Source organism: Felis catus, chromosome B4 (assembly GCF_018350175.1).
Source record: "Felis catus isolate Fca126 chromosome B4, F.catus_Fca126_mat1.0, whole genome shotgun sequence".
In the NCBI taxonomy this organism is placed as follows: Eukaryota; Metazoa; Chordata; class Mammalia; order Carnivora; family Felidae; genus Felis; species Felis catus.
This window is the reverse complement of record NC_058374.1, coordinates 129915613-129934438: the sequence shown is the minus strand read 5'-3', so window position 1 is coordinate 129934438 and position 18826 is coordinate 129915613. Positions and strand designations below refer to the sequence as shown.

General features: G+C 50.2%; 1 protein-coding gene across 1 annotated transcript; it reads right to left on the bottom strand.

The window, feature by feature from the left end:
* Nucleotides 1–8137: 8137 nt before the first annotated feature.
* Nucleotides 8138–14803, bottom strand: APOL5 (apolipoprotein L5). The gene is given in 3 exon segments (XM_023257777.2): nucleotides 8138–8996; nucleotides 8998–9579; nucleotides 14736–14803. Coding segments are annotated over 3 exon segments (1005 nt in total). The 3' UTR covers nucleotides 8138–8641.
* Between the last annotated feature and the right edge of the window lie 4023 nt (nucleotides 14804–18826).

Genomic DNA, 18826 nt, shown 5'->3' with positions numbered 1-18826 from the left:
CTTCTGGAACACGCCGGTTCTCAGATGCCCTCCCGCCTCCCATCTCCGTGGAAAGCTTCTGTCTGCCGGGGCCAAATTCGAAACCTCCATACCCAGGCGCTGAGGGCACCTTACGGTTCTGGCTTCAGAGCATCTTTCCAGGCTTAGAATCAATAATGAGGAGCCCAAACTGGAAGAGCGAAAGGCCATCCCTGTCTCCTCCTCCCCCCACCTCCCAAAAAGGGGAGGCCACCCCCCCCCTCCCCGACGGCTCAGTAGGCACGAGGCGCTCTGTTAGACGCCTTTATCCCACCATCCTCGGTTCCGTGTCTCGTCTACAGGAGAAGGAGGCCGGATGACCAGCTGGAGGAGGCAGGAAGGGAGGCTGTCCCCTGGCCTCCCCGCAGGCTCGCAGTAAAGCCTCCTCCAGGCTGTCCCTCGAGCTTGTTAGAGGGCTGTGTGGCGCTGCGGCCGGAGGGGGCAGGTGTGAGCGGTGCTCTCAGAATCCCAGCGGCGGCTTCACCATCACCCTCGGGCTCCGTCTGGGTTCTGAAATGACGGACTTCCCAGTTCAAGGGTGACCTTTTCCCATTTCAAAAGCCAAAATTCTAGATACTCAAAAGTTGCTTCTTTTTTCTTTTTTTAAGTTTATTTACTTTGAGAGAGACAAAGACAGCGCAGAGAGGGCAGAGGAAGGGCAGAGAGAGAGAGAGAGGGAGAGAGAGAATGTCAAGCAGGCTCTGTGCTGCCAGCACAGAGCCCGACTCAGGACTCGAACCCATGAAATGGCGACATCATGACCGGGGCCGAAACCAAGAGTCAGATGCTCGCTCACGGAACCACCCAGGCGCCCCTTAAGTTTCTTCTTTTGAAGCATTTAGACCAGAAGTCGGCAACTTTCTGTAAAGCACCAGATAATCAATATTTGAGGGTTTTTAAAAAAAATTTTTTTAATGTTTTTATTTATCGTTGAGAGGGAGAGAGACAGAGAACGAGTGGGGGAGGGACAGAGAGAGAGCGGGAGACACAGAATCCAAAGCAGGTTCCAGGCTCCCAGCTGTCAGGCCAGAGCCCGACGCGGGGCTCAAACCCACGAACCGTGTGATCACGACCGGAGCCGAAGTCGGATGCTTAACCGACTGAGCCACCCAGGCGCCCCTTGATATCTGAGGTGTCACAGACCGCCTGGCCTCTGTCACGGCTTCTCAAATCTGCCATTATCGCGGGAAAGAAACCAGGGGCTCTCCCCAAACAAAGGGGGGTGTGGCTGTGCTCCAATGAAACTTTATTTACGAAGACAAGTGGTGAACCAGATTTGGCCCCTCGGCGATCATTTGCTGACTCTTGCCTTAGACCAACCCCAAGGCTCCAGAAATCTCCGGAAGAGTGTAGGTCAGTGCATGTGAAAATCCTCCCACCAAGCACAGGCTGACTATAAATGCTAATCTGGGCGTGTGCACCCAAGTGTAAATGATGTGAAATCTCCACATAATGTTTAAAAGTAAGTGATGTCAGGATTGGCTGACTCGAAGTTAAAATGCCTCCAGCCTACAAACACAGACATGTACAAATTCCAGCCCGACTGTTCCTTAATGGTCTGACCTTGAAAAAGTCGCTTCGTCTCTCTGAGCCCCCTTTCCTAACTGGGACGCTTTTTAATGTTTATTTATTTTGAGAGACAGAGAGAGAGAGAGAGGCAGAGAGGGAGGGAGAGAGAGAATCCCAAGCGGGCTCTGCGCTATTAACACCGGGTCTGATGCGGAGCTCAGACTCACAAACCTTGAGGTCGTGACCTGAACCGAAATTCAGTCGGACGCTTAGCCGACTGAGCCACCCAGGCGCCCCTTTTAATTGGGACACTTGACCAAGGCAGCGTAGGGCAGTGGTTAAGAGCAAGGCGTCGAGGCTCAAGAGGGTTCGGAGTTCCATCCCTGAGCGGCCGCCTGCTAACTGGTCGACCTTGCACAATTTAATGTCTCTGTGCATTAGATTCCTCACCTGTAAATTGGAGAAAAATGTACATACTGGCGACGGTGGGGGGGGGCGGGTTTCAAGGATGAAGTAGGACAGTATTTATAGAGTACTCAGCACAGTGTTGACAAAGTACTAAGCAGTAACTATGGGCTATTTAGCACAATTCCCAGTGCATAGTAAACCGTATTTCCTCATTTCTTTTTTGAGAGGGGAGAGGGACAAGAATCAAGGAGAGTCTGGATGTGCATGAGGATTCCTCAGGCTGGGAAGGTTCGAATGACCCTTATTGCTGATAGGGAATAGCGCTGAAGATTCCCCACGGCGACAGTCTCTTAAAATATGTGTGAAAGGGGCGCCTGGGTGGCTCAGTCGGTCAAGCGTCTGACTTTGGTTCAGGTCATGGTCTCGTGGTCTGTGAGTTTGAGCCCCGCGTCGGGCTCCGTGCTGACAGCTCAGAGCCTGGAGCCTGCTTCGGATTCTGTGTCTCCCTCTCTCTCTGACCCTCCCCCGTTCATGCTCTGTCTCTCTCTGTCTCAAAAATAAATAAACATTAAAAAAAATTTTTTTTAAAAATGCTACTTCCTTTCTTGACCTCCACTCCCTGCTTCCCCACCTCCCCCCACCGCAGTGATTTCCCCAGTTTCCTGGAAGGTTCTCCAGAAAATCTCAAAAGCTTTGTCTATATTTAAGTCTCCAATTTCTTTCCCCCTTCTCTTAAGCCCTCTCCAGTCAAGCTTTCATCTGCCACTCCGCCATAACTGCTCTTGTCAAGGCCACCGATGGGCTCCACGCTGCCAAATCTGATCAGGGCTCAAACCTCATCGTCCTCGAGGCTTTCTTCCCTGGGGTCCCAGGACACCCCACTCCCGGCTCCCCTCCCCCCCTCGGTGGCTGCTCCTTCTCTGTCTCCGATGATTCCTCCACTTCTCCCCATCCTCTTCAAGCCAGCGTGACCCAAGGCACTGACCTTGTACATCTGCTCTTTCGTACGTACACGCACATCCTGGACGACCCGGTCCGCTCTTGTGATTTTAAATATTTATTTACAAATTTGTGTCTCTCACCAGTTTGGTGTTGGAGATCCGGCGTCTTGAATCTAGACACACAGGTCTCACCATCTACTCAACACCTCCATTTGCTTGGCTGTTGGGTATCTCGAACTTCGCCATGTCCAAACTGAGCAACTTGATCTTGCCCTACACTCCCACGGCCACAACACCTGTTTCGGGTAAGGACCTGTTGTTCAGGGTAACACCTGGGTATTATGGTGATCTTCTTTTTCTCTCACAAAACGTGGGCTCTACCTTCAGAATAGGTCCAGGCTCTGACACGTCTCACCACCTCCACGACCACACCATTTCAAGCCACTGTCTTCTCTCCCAAGGACTGTGTCAGTCCCTGTGGTAGCCTTGCCCCTATGGTCTCTTCCCCACACAACAGCCACAGGGATGCTGTTAAAAGCTAAGGGAGGGGCGCCTGGGTGGCGCAGTCGGTTAAGCGTCCGACTTCAGCCAGGTCACGATCTCGCGGTCCGTGAGTTCGAGCCCCACGTCGGGCTCTGGGCTGATGGCTCGGAGCCTGGAGCCTGTTTCCGATTCTGTGTCTCCCTCTCTCTCTGCCCCTCCCCCGTTCATGCTCTGTCTCTCTCTCTGTCCCAAAAATAAATAATAAAACGTTGAAAAAAAAATACTCTTAAAAAAAAAAAAAAGCTAAGGGAGATTATGGCATCCTTCCGCTTGAACCCTCCCGATGTTTACCCATCTCACCCAGTAAAAGCCAAAATCCTACCATAGCTTATAAGACATTGCACTTTTTGGCCTCCATCTGACCTCATCTCCTGTCCCCTCTTGGTGCCCCTGAGCCATTACTCTGCTCCTGTCACGCAGCCTCCTTCCAGCTCCCTAAACCTGTCTTTGCTGTCCCTCTGTCCAGAATGCTCTTCTCCCAGATATCTTCTTGGCTGGCTCCCTCACCGCCTTCACGTCTTTGCTCAGATAAAAGCCTCCCTGAGGTTTTCCCTGATGATCTTATTTAAAATTGCGTTCTTGCCCCACCCTACACTCCCCAGCCTCCTTCCCAGATTCATCCTTCTCCTTAACATCCATTACTTTATATTATACTGTATAATTTACTTATTTCTTGTGTTTCTTGTCTGCCTCTCCCACTGACTCTCTCACCACGAGACTATAAACGCCATGAAGGCAGGGATGTGTTTTGTTCACTGCTCTATCCCACTGCTTAGAAAAATGCCTTTCACTTAGTAGGTATTAAGTATCTAGATGGGTGGATGGATGAATGGATGGATGGATGGATGGGTGGATGGGTAGATAGGTGGTGCGTGGATGGTGTATGGATGGGTGTATAGATGGATGGATGGACGGATGGGTGGGTGAATGGATGGACAGATGAATGGATGGGTGGATGGGTGGATGGGTGAATGGATGGATGAGTGAATGGATGGATGGATAGATGGGGTGGATGGATGGATGGACAGATGGATAGATGAGATGGGTGGATGAGATTAACGGACGAATAGGTGAGATGGATGGATGAACAGGTTGGAGACTACCTAGGAGCAATATTGTGATTTATAAGAAATATATACATTTGGTCATTCATTTGGAGGACCAAAATATATTTTTCATTATATATTTGGTCTTCATCCACAGTTGCTGGCTTACAGCTCCCCAAACCCTTGGAATATCCTGAGTGTTAAGAGCAATGGGTAAACCTTGTGTTTTAATATTTAGTCTCGTCCTCAGTTCCTGAAAATGCTTCAGAGCCTTAAAGGTGAACCGGGTGCCTTATTTACAGCATGTGGTGTGTCCGCAGGAGGTGGGCTTGGGGAAACACCTAAGGATGGGGGCTGGTTGCCAGGGAAACCAACCGTGAGTAGAGACTGATTTCCTGGGAGGGGAGAGGGGCTGAAGGTTGAATCAACCAATGGCCAAGGAATTAAACAATCGTGCCTCTGTAATGCAGCCTCCGTAAAACCTCAAAATGGAGAGGGTTCAGCGAGCTTCCAAATCAGGGGAGCCAGAACACCTCCACGGGCCACCATGTTGGGGCCCAAACTTTAGCTAGGACAGAAGCTCCTTTGTTCAGGTCCTCGCCCTACATATCTCGTCATCTGGCTGTCCATTCATATTCTTTCATTTCCTTTGTAATCAGCATAGAAGTTGGACGAAATACGCTACGTGGATATAGGGAAGGACAGGTGTCTTCCTTTCTGAACAAGCGCATTCAGGACTCCTGTCTCTTCATGGGACACCTGGTCAAAAATGGCAGTGTGAGCGTGACGCGTGGGAGGAGATCGTGGGGTGTGTCCTCGCAGAGATTACTTTCGCTCACTCCTGGTCCCTTCTTCACGGTTCCAAGAATTCTTCCCAGTGTGCTCCCATCTTAGCCAGTCTTACTGGTGGTTGGTCAACGTCTGCAAAACAGGCTCATGAATCAGTCAGGTTAGCCTAGAATTTTCTTATGGTGGAACAGTCAAGCATTTTCTACCTTAATGTGTTGGTTACACACACACACACACACACACACACACACACACTCACGTTGGAGTCGGGTTCAAAAACCCAAAAGACTAGACTTCTTGGTTTTCAGCCATGGGAATGGTCTTTTAGAAAACTCATTCTCCTCCCATTATGGCTTCAGTCAGTAGTGAGGCAGAGGCTGTATTCATTGAAGTGATTTAAGAAACTAAATTAAGTCCAGCAGGCTATGGGTTGTGGTCCTCCTTTTTAAGAAATCTAATTTGGGGGGTGCCTGGTGGCTGTCGGTTGGGTGGCTGACTTCAGCTCAGGTCATGATCTCACCGTTCTGAGTTTGAGCCCTGTGGGGGGGGGCCCTGTGCTGACAGCTTGGAGCCTAGAGCCTGCTTCGGATTCTGCGTCTCCCTTTCTCTCTCTGCCCTCCCCGCCTCATGCTCTCTTTCTCTCAAAAATAAATAAACATTAAAAATATATATAAAAATGAAGGAGTTTTTTTTTAAAAAAACTTTAATTCTAAATGCTCTGTGTAGTTACGTACAATTTGGAGAAGACACGTGCTCTAAATGTGGCCCAACCTCAGCTTAAATTAACATGCATATTTAAGTCTCCTTGGCCCCCGACCCCATCTGTACACACAGAAACTCTTATCTCTCGCACATTTCCCTTCCGTCCCGAGTAGTTCCGGCGCCCCCAAGGATTACCATGGGCCAGTGCTGGACTTCGACCGTCACTAAATTTCCCTGCCCTGAGTTTTCCTAGTTGGACACTTGTATTTTGCCTCTGCTAAACCAAGGTTCCGTGGAGGCAGCTCGACCGGCGAGGACAAAGAGGAAACAGGAGTAGTTTACTCACGTCTGTGGCAATAATTAGAATCTTCCAGAAGGTTCACCTGGGCGTCCAGCCATGCCAGGGCTGGCATGTGGCTCGCGTTCCACACCGGGTCCTTCTGTGTCTCTCGTGCGGCCGGGCCTGGAGTACTGCCGGCAAAGAGGCGCCCCGTGGGTGTCTGTGCATTGAATACCACAACGAGTGGCCCCTCTGGCTGGAGATGCACACAGCCGGGGTGCGCGCAGGGCTCAGTGAGGTGACGCGGCAGAGACGCGAGCCCAGGATTGCACACGCGCGTAGCAGAATCAGGAGCCTATCCAGGAGTAGGTACCCCTGTCAGGGTCTCCCACAGCCCCCTGTGATCCTTGGGTGGTACCTTCCACCTCTCTTCCTTGTTAATGGCTCATCTGGGGTCTGTCCCCCTGCTGGGTCCCCAGGGCCATTAGAGCAGAGACTGTGTCTTTTCTCACGATGACCTGGCTTGTAGTGCATGACAGGCAAGACGCTTTCGAATACGAAGCCTCGTGTCTCATAGTTTACCCCCAAATCTTCCGCTGGTTATTAAGAAGCTAGACTAGGGGCGCCTGGGTGGCGCAGTCGGTTAAGCGTCCGACTTCAGCCAGGTCACGATCTCGCGGCCCGTGAGTTCGAGCCCCGCGTCAGGCTCTGGGCTGATGGCTCGGAGCCTGGAGCCTGTTTCCGATTCTGTGTCTCCCTCTCTCTCTGCCCCTCCCCCGTTCATGCTCTGTCTCTCTCTGTCCCAAAAGTAAATAAACGTTAAAAAAAAAAAATAAAAATAAAAAAGAAGCTAGACTATATGGGGCGACTGAGTGGCTCAGTCGGTTAAGCGTCCAACTCTTAGGTCATGATCTCACAACTCGTGAGTTCAAGCCCTACCTCCGGCTCTTTGCTGACAGCGCGGAGCCTACTTGGGATTCTTTTTCTTACTCTCGCTCTCTGCCCCTCCCCCACTCATGCTGTCTCTCTCAAAAATAAATGAACATTAAAAAAAAAAAAAAAGAAGTTAGAGGGGCTCAGTCAGTTGAGTGTCCGACTTCCGCTCAGGTCATGATCTCACGGTTTGTGAGTTCGAGCCCCACGTCGGGCTCTGTGCTGACAGCTCGGAGCCTGGAGCCCGCTTGGATTCTGTGTCTCCCTCTCTCTCTGCTCCTCCCCCCCTCATGCTCTGTCCTTCTCTCTCCTTTAAAAATAATTAAAAAACATTTAAAAAATTAAAAAAAAAGAAGTTAGAGTATGTACCCAAAGAGTAAAAGTATATTGATGCAGTAAGAACACCTCACTCCTTAAAAGCAAAGTTTCCCAAACTTGGCTGTAGAATGGAATTATCTGGGGGTCCTGCAACACCCCCCCCCAGTCCAGGTCATACCCCAGATCAATTAAATCCCAGTCCCTAAGAGCAAGCAGGACTCACCTGCTCATCATTTGTCACAGCTTCCCAGGCACTTCCAACATGCAGACAAGTTTGGGAACACTCCCTTCAGCCCTCGGTCCCTGTTGCGACCTCAGCTGATTAAAATCTAAGGGGCCACCTGGGTGGCTCAGCCACTCGAGCGTCTGACTCGATTTCAGCTCAGGTCATGATCCCAGGGTTGTGGGATCGAGCCCTGCATTGGACTCCATGATGAGTGTGGAGCCTACTTGAGATTCTCTCTCTCTCTCTCTCTCTCTCTCTCTCTCTCTCTCCCCCCCCCTCCCTGCTCACACCCTATCTCTAAAATAAAAAAAATAAATTTAAATTTAAAAAAGTTAAATAGAAACTGTGAATGAATGAATGAATGAATGAATTCATGAGACTTCACACCTTTGGCAAAGGCTTGTGTGTCCCTTGTCAGGGTCTCAGTCAGTGGCTTTGCTGCCTAGTCTTATTTCATACTCTCTGTAAAATTAAAGAGGAGTTTTGAAATTCTCTATGTGGTAGTTTTCACTTCTGTTTTTAAAGCTAGATATTGAACGTCCCCAAATAAGAGAGGCTAGAGCTATCAACCGTTTTTTTCAAATAAAAATCCTTTCCCAACTCATTTGGAATGCCACCTCAGGTCGTCCAACACAGGTTTGTGGCACCCTTATGGCGTGCCAGGTGCTGCGGGAGGCTGGGGACCCATCCCTGCCCTCCCAGAGGGTACATCGTACGGGAAGACGGACGGGGAATACCTACGTGAAATATGTGATTCCTAAAGCATGTGCTCAGCGCCTTGAGAGAAAACAGTGGGGTTCTGGAAAGAAGAGGAGGGGCCTAATTTAGCTGAGGGGCGTGGGCAAAGTCCTCTCTCTGAAGAAAGGACAGTTCTGATCATGTATTTGTGTATGCGTCTACCGACCCAGCATTCGCCTTCTGGGAGGCTCTAGGAAGACGGGGACCACGTCTGCCTTCCGCACCCCCTGCCTACCTCCTCCTTCAGGAACGGGCTTCTCCGGCAGCCCCGCCCCCGGATGGTCAGCTTGTGGTGCCGGGTGAGCTGCCTCAGCTCCTGCTCCGGCTCCTTGGCGAGTGTCCTCAGTGCCTCGGCTGTCTCTGCCCTCGCCCCCTCCTCCAGGTGCTTCCGGCTCTGCAGGAGGCTTTGCACGTCTTGCAAAGGTGACAAGCCAGCCCCAGCAGCACCCGGCACCCGGACACCTTTGCTCACGGACAGGACTGAGCCTTCAGCTGCTCTCTGTAGCCCTCCGGCCCTCCAGAAGGGGAGACGGCTTATGGCCGTATTGACCTATAGCCATGAAGCCAGAGTTGGCTTTGGCCATCTGGGAGGCACGAAGTCCCTTGACCTTCTTGATGAGTCTGACACACCTATCAACGCACACAACACTGATTTCAGACAGCCTTATTTCTTCAAAAGCTTTGTACTCCGTCGTTGTTTCCATAGGCACCAGTCTGCTGGCTCTTTCTCTGGCTGCCATATTGCTTCTATCTTCTAAGACACTCGTCGACATGTTGGCGACAGCAGCGGCTGCCCCCAGGCCCAGCCCCACCGCTGAGAGCATCAGACTCCGCCCTACTGTCTCGGGTACCAGGGCCAAACCCAAGATGCTTAAGACGCCAGAGACGGCGTCGGAGGCGCCGGCCACCAGGCCGGTCTTGGCGAGCATCTTATGGGTCGTGTCCACTCGGTCGGCAATAGCGTGCAGCTCTCTGATGCTCTTTTCCATCTTCTACTTCTGCAAGGGGAAACAGAAGAGAAACGTTTTTTCCTCCTCGGATAGGTTTCCTGGCACGGATGCTTCCTTACACCGTGTCAGCTCTTCCGTCAGGATGTACAGTTCGTATCCCTTGGTTTGTTTTCCAGCTCTAGGGCAGGCTCAGCAGTAAGCTACAAACTTCTGCTAATCGGAGTTCTCTAACACATTCAGGGAGCAGGGCCCTGAGAATCAAGGTACAAGCGGGGAGCGACGCGACCGGGGACCCCGGGGACCCCGGGGACCGTGTGTTTATAGCAGGAGACACGGTTCAAGCGATCGTGCTGTGCGTCCAGAACGGCTTCCCAGTCCATTCACCCGTGGACGGCTCGCTTTCTTCTGCCCATAATGGAGACTGATGTGATGAATAAAATGTACCCTGAAAGCATTGACTGACTTCTGTAATCTTTTCTTAATGAATATATATACATATTCATATATGTATATGAATATGTATGTATATGTATATGTATATGTATATATGCATACATATAAAACTTAAACACTAATTTTTTTTTTCAACGTTTATTTATTTTTGGGACAGAGAGAGACAGAGCATGAACGGGGGAGGGGCCGAGAGAGAGGGAGACACAGAATTGGAAACAGGCTCCAGGCTCCGAGCCATCAGCCCAGAGCCCGACGCGGGGCTCGAACTCACGGGCCGCGAGATCGTGACCTGGCTGAAGTCGGACGCTTAACCGACTGCGCCACCCAGGTGCCCCAAAACTTAAACACTAATAACAGATTGCAAACAATTCTATCCAGGGAAATAAGAGTCCTAACAGCCTATAGATAGAGGAGGTGGCTTGATTTTCTTTTTTGACGTTAAAAGGGGATCTACCGGGAAATTGTGGCTGCTTCTGGGCAAAAGAGCCGGGCAGCTGGGAAAAGGTTGGAGGGAGATTTACTTTTAACCTTTGCCCTTCTGTTCCTTTTGAGTTTTGTATCGTGCGTGGGTAATCGAATTATTTCAGGAAATGAATCGAATAGCCTAAACTTCCAAAGAAAAAGGAGAGAGAACCTTCAGTGAGACCCTGATTATAATGTAATATCTTCCATAGAGGAGGGCCCATGGTGTACTATCCGTCTTGCCAGCGTTGTGTTATTTGGGGAACGTGGTCGCACCCAGACCACAGAAGCTTCTGCTCTGTTCGCTCGCGAACAGGCAAGGAGGAGAAGCGTGTAATCCTAAGAAAAAGTGGTGGAGAAGAAAGAAAAATGCCCCGCTGAGAAAATTCTCTCCATTAACTCAAATGTTCCCTATGCTTTGGAGACGAGACTGCCGTCATTCAATTTTCCCGTGGAATCCCTTTGGTCCGGCTCCTGGAACACCAGAGTTTGGCAGGGTCTTTGAGAAAATCACCGTTCTAAGTGAAATTATCTGATAGGATCGGGAGCTTCCCAAGGGGACCCTGCTGGACGGCGCAGGATGCTCTAATCGGCTCCTTGTGGCATGTAACAGAATCTGACTCGGATGCCCCCTAGGTTTGTTCCTGTCTGTCTACAACAGATTGGGCACGGGTTTAAGGAATACCGTAAGCCATACTGGAGAGGAGGTGTTTGGGAAAGAAGGCAGGGCTCGTGGAAAAACTATACTGAGGCCAAGCAGCCCCAAGGCCTCCACAAAGAGCCCCTTGACAATCTCTTTGCTCCTTGGGCAAAGCCTCAGGTAGACCAGCCAAGTGACCCTTGCCCAGGGAAGCGGGAGGGGCCTTTGGACATCCTTCCCCGTCACGACGTCACTCTCGAAAAAAAGGCTTGCTCACAGGTGCCTGGGGTGACTCAGTCGGTTAAGCGTCTGACTTTGGCTCGGGTCATGATCTCACGGTTGGTGAGATCGGGCCCCGCATCGGGCTCTGTGCTGCCAGCGCTGTGCTTGCTTTGGATCGTCTGTCTCCCCCTCTCGCTGCCCCTCCCCCACCGGTTCTCACTTTCAAAATAAATAAATACACTTAAAAACACAAAGAAGCGGGGGCGCCTGGGTGGCGCAGTCGGTTAAGCGTCCGACTTCAGCCAGGTCACCATCTCGCGGTCCGGGAGTTCGAGCCCCGCGTCGGGCTCTGGGCTGATGGCTCGGAGCCTGGAGCCTGTTTCCGATTCTGTGTCTCCCTCTCTCTCTGCCCCTCCCCCGTTCATGCTCTGTCTCTCTCTGTCCCAAAAAATAAATAAACGTTGAAAAAAAAATTTAAAAAAAAAATAAAAAAAAAACACAAAGAAACGAATCTTGAGGACAGATCACAAAAAAACAAAATAAAAATAAATTAAAAAAAAAAAAGAGGCTTGCTCGGAGTTTTCTTTGGGACGTCTCTGTACGCCTAGGAGTCCAGCCCCCCTCTAGCCTGTCTCAGATCTATAGAGTGTTGGTGGAAGGCTCCCCAGATCATCCGTCCATAGAGGGCAAAGGCGTCCACGCCCCTGCTGTTACTGGAAGGACGTCCAGACCACGTTCACACTATTTCGACACAAGTGTAGGCTACATCGGCCTGTGATGTCCTCTGCAGGCCTGACACGGAAGGAAAGCGGCCACCTGCCTCGTTTGCTCCCTCGGTCACAGAGGAGAACGCTGGCCCAAGGGCGAGGTGACCTTCCCTACATGACAACCCAGTTTGTGATGGAATTAGGGTAAGAACCCGGGACTCCAGTTTTCCAGAAGCTTCTGGCCGGCCCCACCTGCCGGTCGAGACTACTATTCCCCTAAGAAAGAGAAAACCATCTCTCTGTCTGGGCACCGTGCAAGTGACCTGATTAACTTTGGTCTGAGCCGGGGTTCTCAGCCAGCAGCCCATGGGAAGGACTCTGTTCTGAGCCGCTTCAGGATGAACCGGCGCCGTGAGGTGGGGTCGGAAGAGCAGAAGAGGGACGGACAGGTGGAGGGAGGCTGGGCCAAGTTCTGTGAGGATGTGTAAATCCTTCCCCCCAGCCCCCCGTTTCTGCACATTTCCGGTTGCAAAGGGAGGTAACGCGTGATGAACACTTCAGCCCACTTAGTTGGAACCCGTTTGTGCATTTCCTACTGTGAGGCTGATGAGAGCCTAGCGACGGAATTTGGATATTAACAATTAGATTTCCTGCCCTCGTGCAAATGTCCTGAGTGTCAGGTCTGTGCCCGACGCTGTTCTAGAGGCTGGGATTATGGCGCTGAGTACGGCAGCCCAAACCCCTGCCCTCCCAGAATGCACATTCTGGGGATTCCCTGCCCGCCCCCTGCCCCCACCCCCGACACATCCCTGTTCTAGGATTACCTGTCCAAACCACTCCTCTCCCCCAGCCTTCCCAGGCCTCTGGGTGAAAGAGTATGCATCGCGTGTCTTCTCTGCTCATCTTGTCCGGGAGATATTTACTGATGTGCCCGCAAAAGGGACTATCTAGTTATAATTGGGGGGATAAGAAAAACAAAGTTGGAAGACATCAAAAATCTTAACGTCTATGGGGCACCTGGATGGCTCAGTCGGTTAAGCATCCGACTCTTGATTTCAGCTCAGGTCATGATTTCATAGTTTGTGGGATTTGTGGGATCGAGCCCTGCGTCAGGCTCAGCGTGGAGGGTGGAGCTTGCTTGGGGCTCTCTGTCTCTCCTTCTCTCTCTGCCCCTCCCCCACTGATTCTCTCTCTCTCTCTCTCTCTCTCTCTCTCTCTCTCTCTCTCCCCGCTCTCCTTGTCTCTCAAAATAAATAAACTTTAAAAAATCTTAACATCTCAAAAATTTCAGAGCTTTTTGGCCTAAGGATTTTGACCAAACAATTAAACTCTGATAATACCTACTGCTAGCTAGAAGGTGGTAAAACAGGCGATTTCTCGGGTTTCTGGTGGCAAAGCAGATTGGCCAAAGACTTAGGAAATCGTGATCTTAACAGATGAAGTCACCAAGCCTTCTGATAATCATCCAATAAGCCAACGACAGGCACAAGATGGTCAAGGTCATGTTATTTATGTCACTGTAAATCTGAAGGCAAGGGAGAGACCATTCTGTCCAACCCTCTACCATCTACAGTCCCGGCAGGATTGTCCAGTCTTTGCCGAAGCCTCCGCAGAGATGAGTCCATTGGCTGGCTGGTTGTTTCAACCAGGCAGGTGAGGGTGACAGGTGTCACTCCAAAAGATGCCGCTTTGGGATACTGATTGATTGGAGCTGAAGGCACTTGAAATACAAAGGCAGGAAGAGGCGTTCTCTGAACTCCCCTCATCTGCCTAAAGACATATCCCGCGAGAGGTGCTCTGATGTCTTAGATGCCCCCTGGGGGTGTCCACAGCCTCTTGTCACAGGAGACTGGAGGTCGACACCACACCCAGACCCACTTTGTCACAAGCTATCATACCTCCTGCCTGTTCTTCTAAGGGCCCATTCGTCTTTCTTGGAAAGCATTTATTCCCATCTAAGAGGCCGACCTTTTTCCTATTAAATTGGTATTTAAGGGGGGTCTGGGTGGCTCAGTAGGTTAAGTGTCTGACTCTTGGTTTCAGCTCAGGTCATGATCTCACGGTTTTGTGAGTTCAAGCCCCGTTTCAGGCTCTGTGCTGACAGCATGGAGACTGCTTGGGATTCTGTGTCTCCCTCTCTCTCTGCCCCTTCCCTGCTCACGCTCTTTCTCTCTCTCTCTCTCAAAAATAAATAAATAGGGGCGTCTGGGTGGCTCTGTCGCTTAAGCGTCCGACTTCAGCTCAGGTCATGATCTCGCCGTTCGTAGGTTCGAGCCCCACGTCAGGCTCTGTGCTGACAGCTCGAGCCTGGAGCCTGCTTCGGATTCCGTGTCTCCCTCTCTCTCTGCCCCTCTGCCGCTTGTGCTCTGTCTCTCTCTCTCTCTCAAAAATAAATAAACATTAAAAAAATTAAAAATAAATAAATAAAAATTAAAAAAAATTGGCATTTAAGACTGAATTCTCAGCCACCTTGGGGAATCATTTTCCCCCTCAGCCACTCCCCACGTGTACGTGAGGCCACGCACGTTCATTTTTCTCTCGTCAGTCTTTTATGACAGGGCCTCAGGCTAAGAACGCAGAAGGGTAGAGGGACAATGAGCGTCCCCCCTGCACGGGCAGCGCGGCACACTGGCCCCCGTTTAAAGACGCTTCCGTCGCGGCTTTTTCTCTTGCTCAAAAACCGCTTGAGATGCGGTCTCCGTGTACTTGGACACAAATCACCCCCACGGCTGCAACGTAACCATCGACTTGGCTCACCCACTTCCGGTTGGCTTCAAGGGCATGTCCTTTTCCACGGGCTTTGGATAACGTATCGCCGCCGTGCGTGCTGGTTTTAAACCGTAATATTACGCGACAAGCCTTTTCCCTAGCGCTCCTCCGCGCTGCGTGGCACGAGGGGGCCGCACCTCGTGGCCCATCGGGGTTGCCGTGGTCTCGTCACCCCTGTGAGTCCGCCTGTGTGTAATGGCACCAAGCCCGTCCTGTTTGCAGCGGCGGCTCTGGCCGGCGGCCGGGGCCGGTGACGGGCTCCCGTGTCCCCGTCTGCTTCCTGGCTTCCTGCGGTTCCGGGTGTGAGGGCGCACACGCAGGGGCCGGGAGCTCCTGGTGATTCTCCTTACACTTCATGAAGGCAGTTATCTGCTGTCCTAGTATGTGCAGATACAGGCCACTGAGGAGGGCTCAGGACATATCCCTGCTTAAATCCGAGGATCTGCTACGTTCCTATCCCATGGCACGGGGTGGCACCCCCGTGGCACGGTGTGAGCGCTTTGAAGCCAGATTTGTTACTTCTTGATGCGTCAGGCTGGCATTGTTTCCTGGTTACTTCAAATTGTTTTCATGCTATTGTGAATAGTATCTTTTAACGTGTGTGTGTGTGTGTGTGTGTGTGTGTGTGTGTTTAAGTAGTCTTGATGCCCAGTGCAGAGAACCCAACGCGGGCCTGAACTCACGACCCTGAGGTCAAGACCTGAGCTGAGATCGAGTCAGACGCCCAACCGACAGAGCCACCCAGGCGCCCCTAATGTTGTGTTTTCTAACCTGCTTTGTTGCTCAACAGAGATATTATTCGTCTTTAATACTCCTCTGGGCTTCACTGAAGTTTTACTAATTATAATAGTTGTTGAATGAATGCTTCGTGAATACATAATGCTGGGTTTCTTTCTTATTTTTTTTTTTTTAAGACTCATATTCCTTATTTTGGATCTATGCCTTATTGGGTTAGTTTGAAATCTTAAATTACTTAATTTTATGGATCCTAGTATTTCACTGTTGGCAGCTGGCTTACAAAAACCACTGTTCGGGGGCGCCTGGGTGGCGCAGTCGGTTAAGCGTCCGACTTCAGCCAGGTCACGATCTCACGGTCCGTGAGTTCGAGCCCCACATCAGGCTCTGGGCTGATGGCTCGGAGCCTGGAGCCTGCTTCCGATTCTGTGTCTCCCTCTCTCTCTGCCCCTCCCCCATTCATGCTCTGTCTCTCTCTGTCCCAAAAATAAATAAAAAACGTTGAAAAAAAAAAAAAAAACCACTGTTCATCGTGATAAGGTGTGTGTTTTATTCCTATATTTCAATATTTTTCTTAGGATTAGGTGCTGAATTTTCAGACTCTAATGAGATGATCATAATTTTCCTTTTTTATCTATCCCATGAATAAGGTGTATGGTGTGCGTAAATTTCCATATATCGAATTGTCCTTCGGTTCCGTGAAGAACCCAGCTTGGTCATTGCAGGGTTTTGTATCAGCCTATTATAGATTTACATTCCCTACTGTATTCAATATGTTCATCTCAGAGTCATAAATATTGAGCTATGGCTTCCCTTCCAGGTAATCAAGGCTTATTATCAGTGTTATATTCACATCGTAGAATGTGCTCACTTGCATGCTGTGATTTTTGTTTCTGGGGCAATTTGTATGACGTGAGAATTGCTTGTTTTCTGGAAGCTTAAAAGAATTTGCAGATTGTCTTGTTTGCCACATCTTCATCGGGATGCTTTTGATTTTTTTTAAGTGTATTTATTTTTTGAGAGAAAGAGAGTGCACACACACACAAATGGGGGAGAGGGAGAGAGAAAGGATCCCAAGCAGACGCCGGGCTGTCTGCGCAGAGCCAGACGTGGGTTTCTATCTCATGAACCGTGAGGTCTTGACCTGAGCTGAAATCAAGGGCCAGATGCTTAGCTGACTGAGCCACCCAGGCACCCCTGGAAGCTTTTCATTTTTAAAGGTTTTCAATGTGATTGATAAATGTTTCTCTTTCCTGTGCCTGAAACTTGGCCCCAGCCCTCGCCCACACCTCCTCTTTTTTGAAGACTTAAAGGGTAATAACAAAATCCTAGCTATTTCAAACTCACTTGTCCTCATTTTCTATAAACAGGCATTTCTCGTGTTCTTCGCAAAGACTTTCACAGAGGAAGAGGTACAATGGCCAACGGACACATGTAAAGATGCTTAACATCATTAGCAGCCCCCAAAATGAATATCTAGACCACAGCAAGATACCATCTCCTTGACCACTTTGGCAAAAGTGAAAAGAATAAAAGCATCCCGCGTTGCTGAGAAAGAGAGAGGGGAATGTGTATTCTCAGGCACTTGGTTGGAGCATAAAGTGATAGAACTTTTGGAAGGACGATTTGGAGTAGCTCAAAACACAGAACGTGCATATGCTGAGGCTCACATCCCCCCTCTAGAAATTCACCCCACGCAAACACAACAGCATGTACAGAGAAGGGTGTGTGATAAAAACCTTCGCTAGTGCCTTGAGGTGGTCAAGAGAAATGGAAACAATTTGCAATATCCCTGGAGGGGGACTGTTCCCATGAAAACACACCAATATAAAAGAAAGACTTATGGACACAAAGAGGAATGAAACCAATCTATACGAACCGACCTGGAAGGAAGACCCAGAATGCGTTAAGAAAAAAAATTGAAGGGGCGCCTGGGTGGCGCAGTCGGTTAAGCGTCCGACTTCAGCCAGGTCACGATCTCGCAGTCCGTGAGTTCGAGCCCCGCGTCAGGCTCTGGGCTGATGGCTCGGAGCCTGGAGCCTGTTTCCGATTCTGTGTCTCCCTCTCTCTCGGCCCCTCCCCCGTTCATGCTCTGTCTCTCTCTGTCCCAAAAATAAATAAACGTTGAAAAAAAAATTTAAAAAAAAATTTAAAAAAATTTAAAAAAAAGAAAAAAAATTGAAGAACATAGTCTCGATTTTTAAAAAGATTGTATATGCAGTGGTCTAGGACCACGGGGGGGATTTCGGGGTGGAGCTACACCCAGCGGTGAGCAGGCTCAGCCCGGGGGAGAGACGCTTAGGGGACAAACGACCCACACCTGTACCTTCCCCTCATCTGTCTTACCGAAACGTGCTGCGGAAATCACATGCTGCTTTCACAACGAAAACCAGTGAACGAAAAACAACTTCATAACGAGGCATCTTTATTCCTCACCCCCCTGGTCACGACAAACTCGCCAGCTCGCTTTGGTAAAGGCATTTAGCACAGACAATACCGCCGGGCACATGCCGAGGCGAGCAAGAGTCGGGCACGTTAACGTCATTAAGTATCAATATTGTCGTCTTTTAAAACACTCCACACGTGACAAGCGTTCCTAACCTGTTTTGCTGACCTTTTGGGTCCTTTTCATTCCAGGATATCTCTTGTATGCAGAACAGTATTCAAATCCGGCTGAGAGTCGCCGGGGTCGGTGGGGCTCACGCGGGTGTTCTATCGTGATCTGGATACATATTCTGATTTGGGGTTTATAAAATATCAGCCCTGTGGCTAAGGGGCCCTGGATGCTGTTGGTCAAATTGTGAGATGGGTGTGAGCCAGATTGTGGGGGAAATAGGGTAGGAATGAGACCTTAGACCCTCACCTTCGCTTTAGGAACTGGGATCACACACACTCGGGGCCCCGAGTCACTTGCCATCTCCCGCATCTTCCATTATAGGTTGAGAGAGGGCGTTGTAGTCAGAGGAATCTACTGAGAAAAGGGGGGTGTTACCTGGGTAGATTCCAGGTGATGGTGTAGTCATAGAGCTTCGAGGCCCCCTTCGCGCCTCTCTCTCTCTACAGGTGACAACGGGTCTTGAGCCAGAAGAGACGTAGTTTCACCTCCTAAAGAAGAAAACAGAGCCCACAGTCAGGTTGGGGGGGGAGGGTGGCTTCACCCAGAGCTGAGACCCAGTGAGTCAGACCTAGGAATTGGTAAACATATGGAATCTATGGAAGGCGCTGAGACTAGAAGCGGGGAGAGAGCCAAGAATAGAACCCTGGCAAGTGCCAATATTATAGAGGAAATTGGGGAATGAAAGGGCTCCCCTAAAGACTCTAGGAGGAAGTTGCCTGAGAGATAGAAGCAGAGGGAAGGCCCCAGAACAGAGATAATGTCTCCATTATCCTGTGATGCTGCTGGAACTTCTGGATAAATGGATGCCGGACGACTGGAG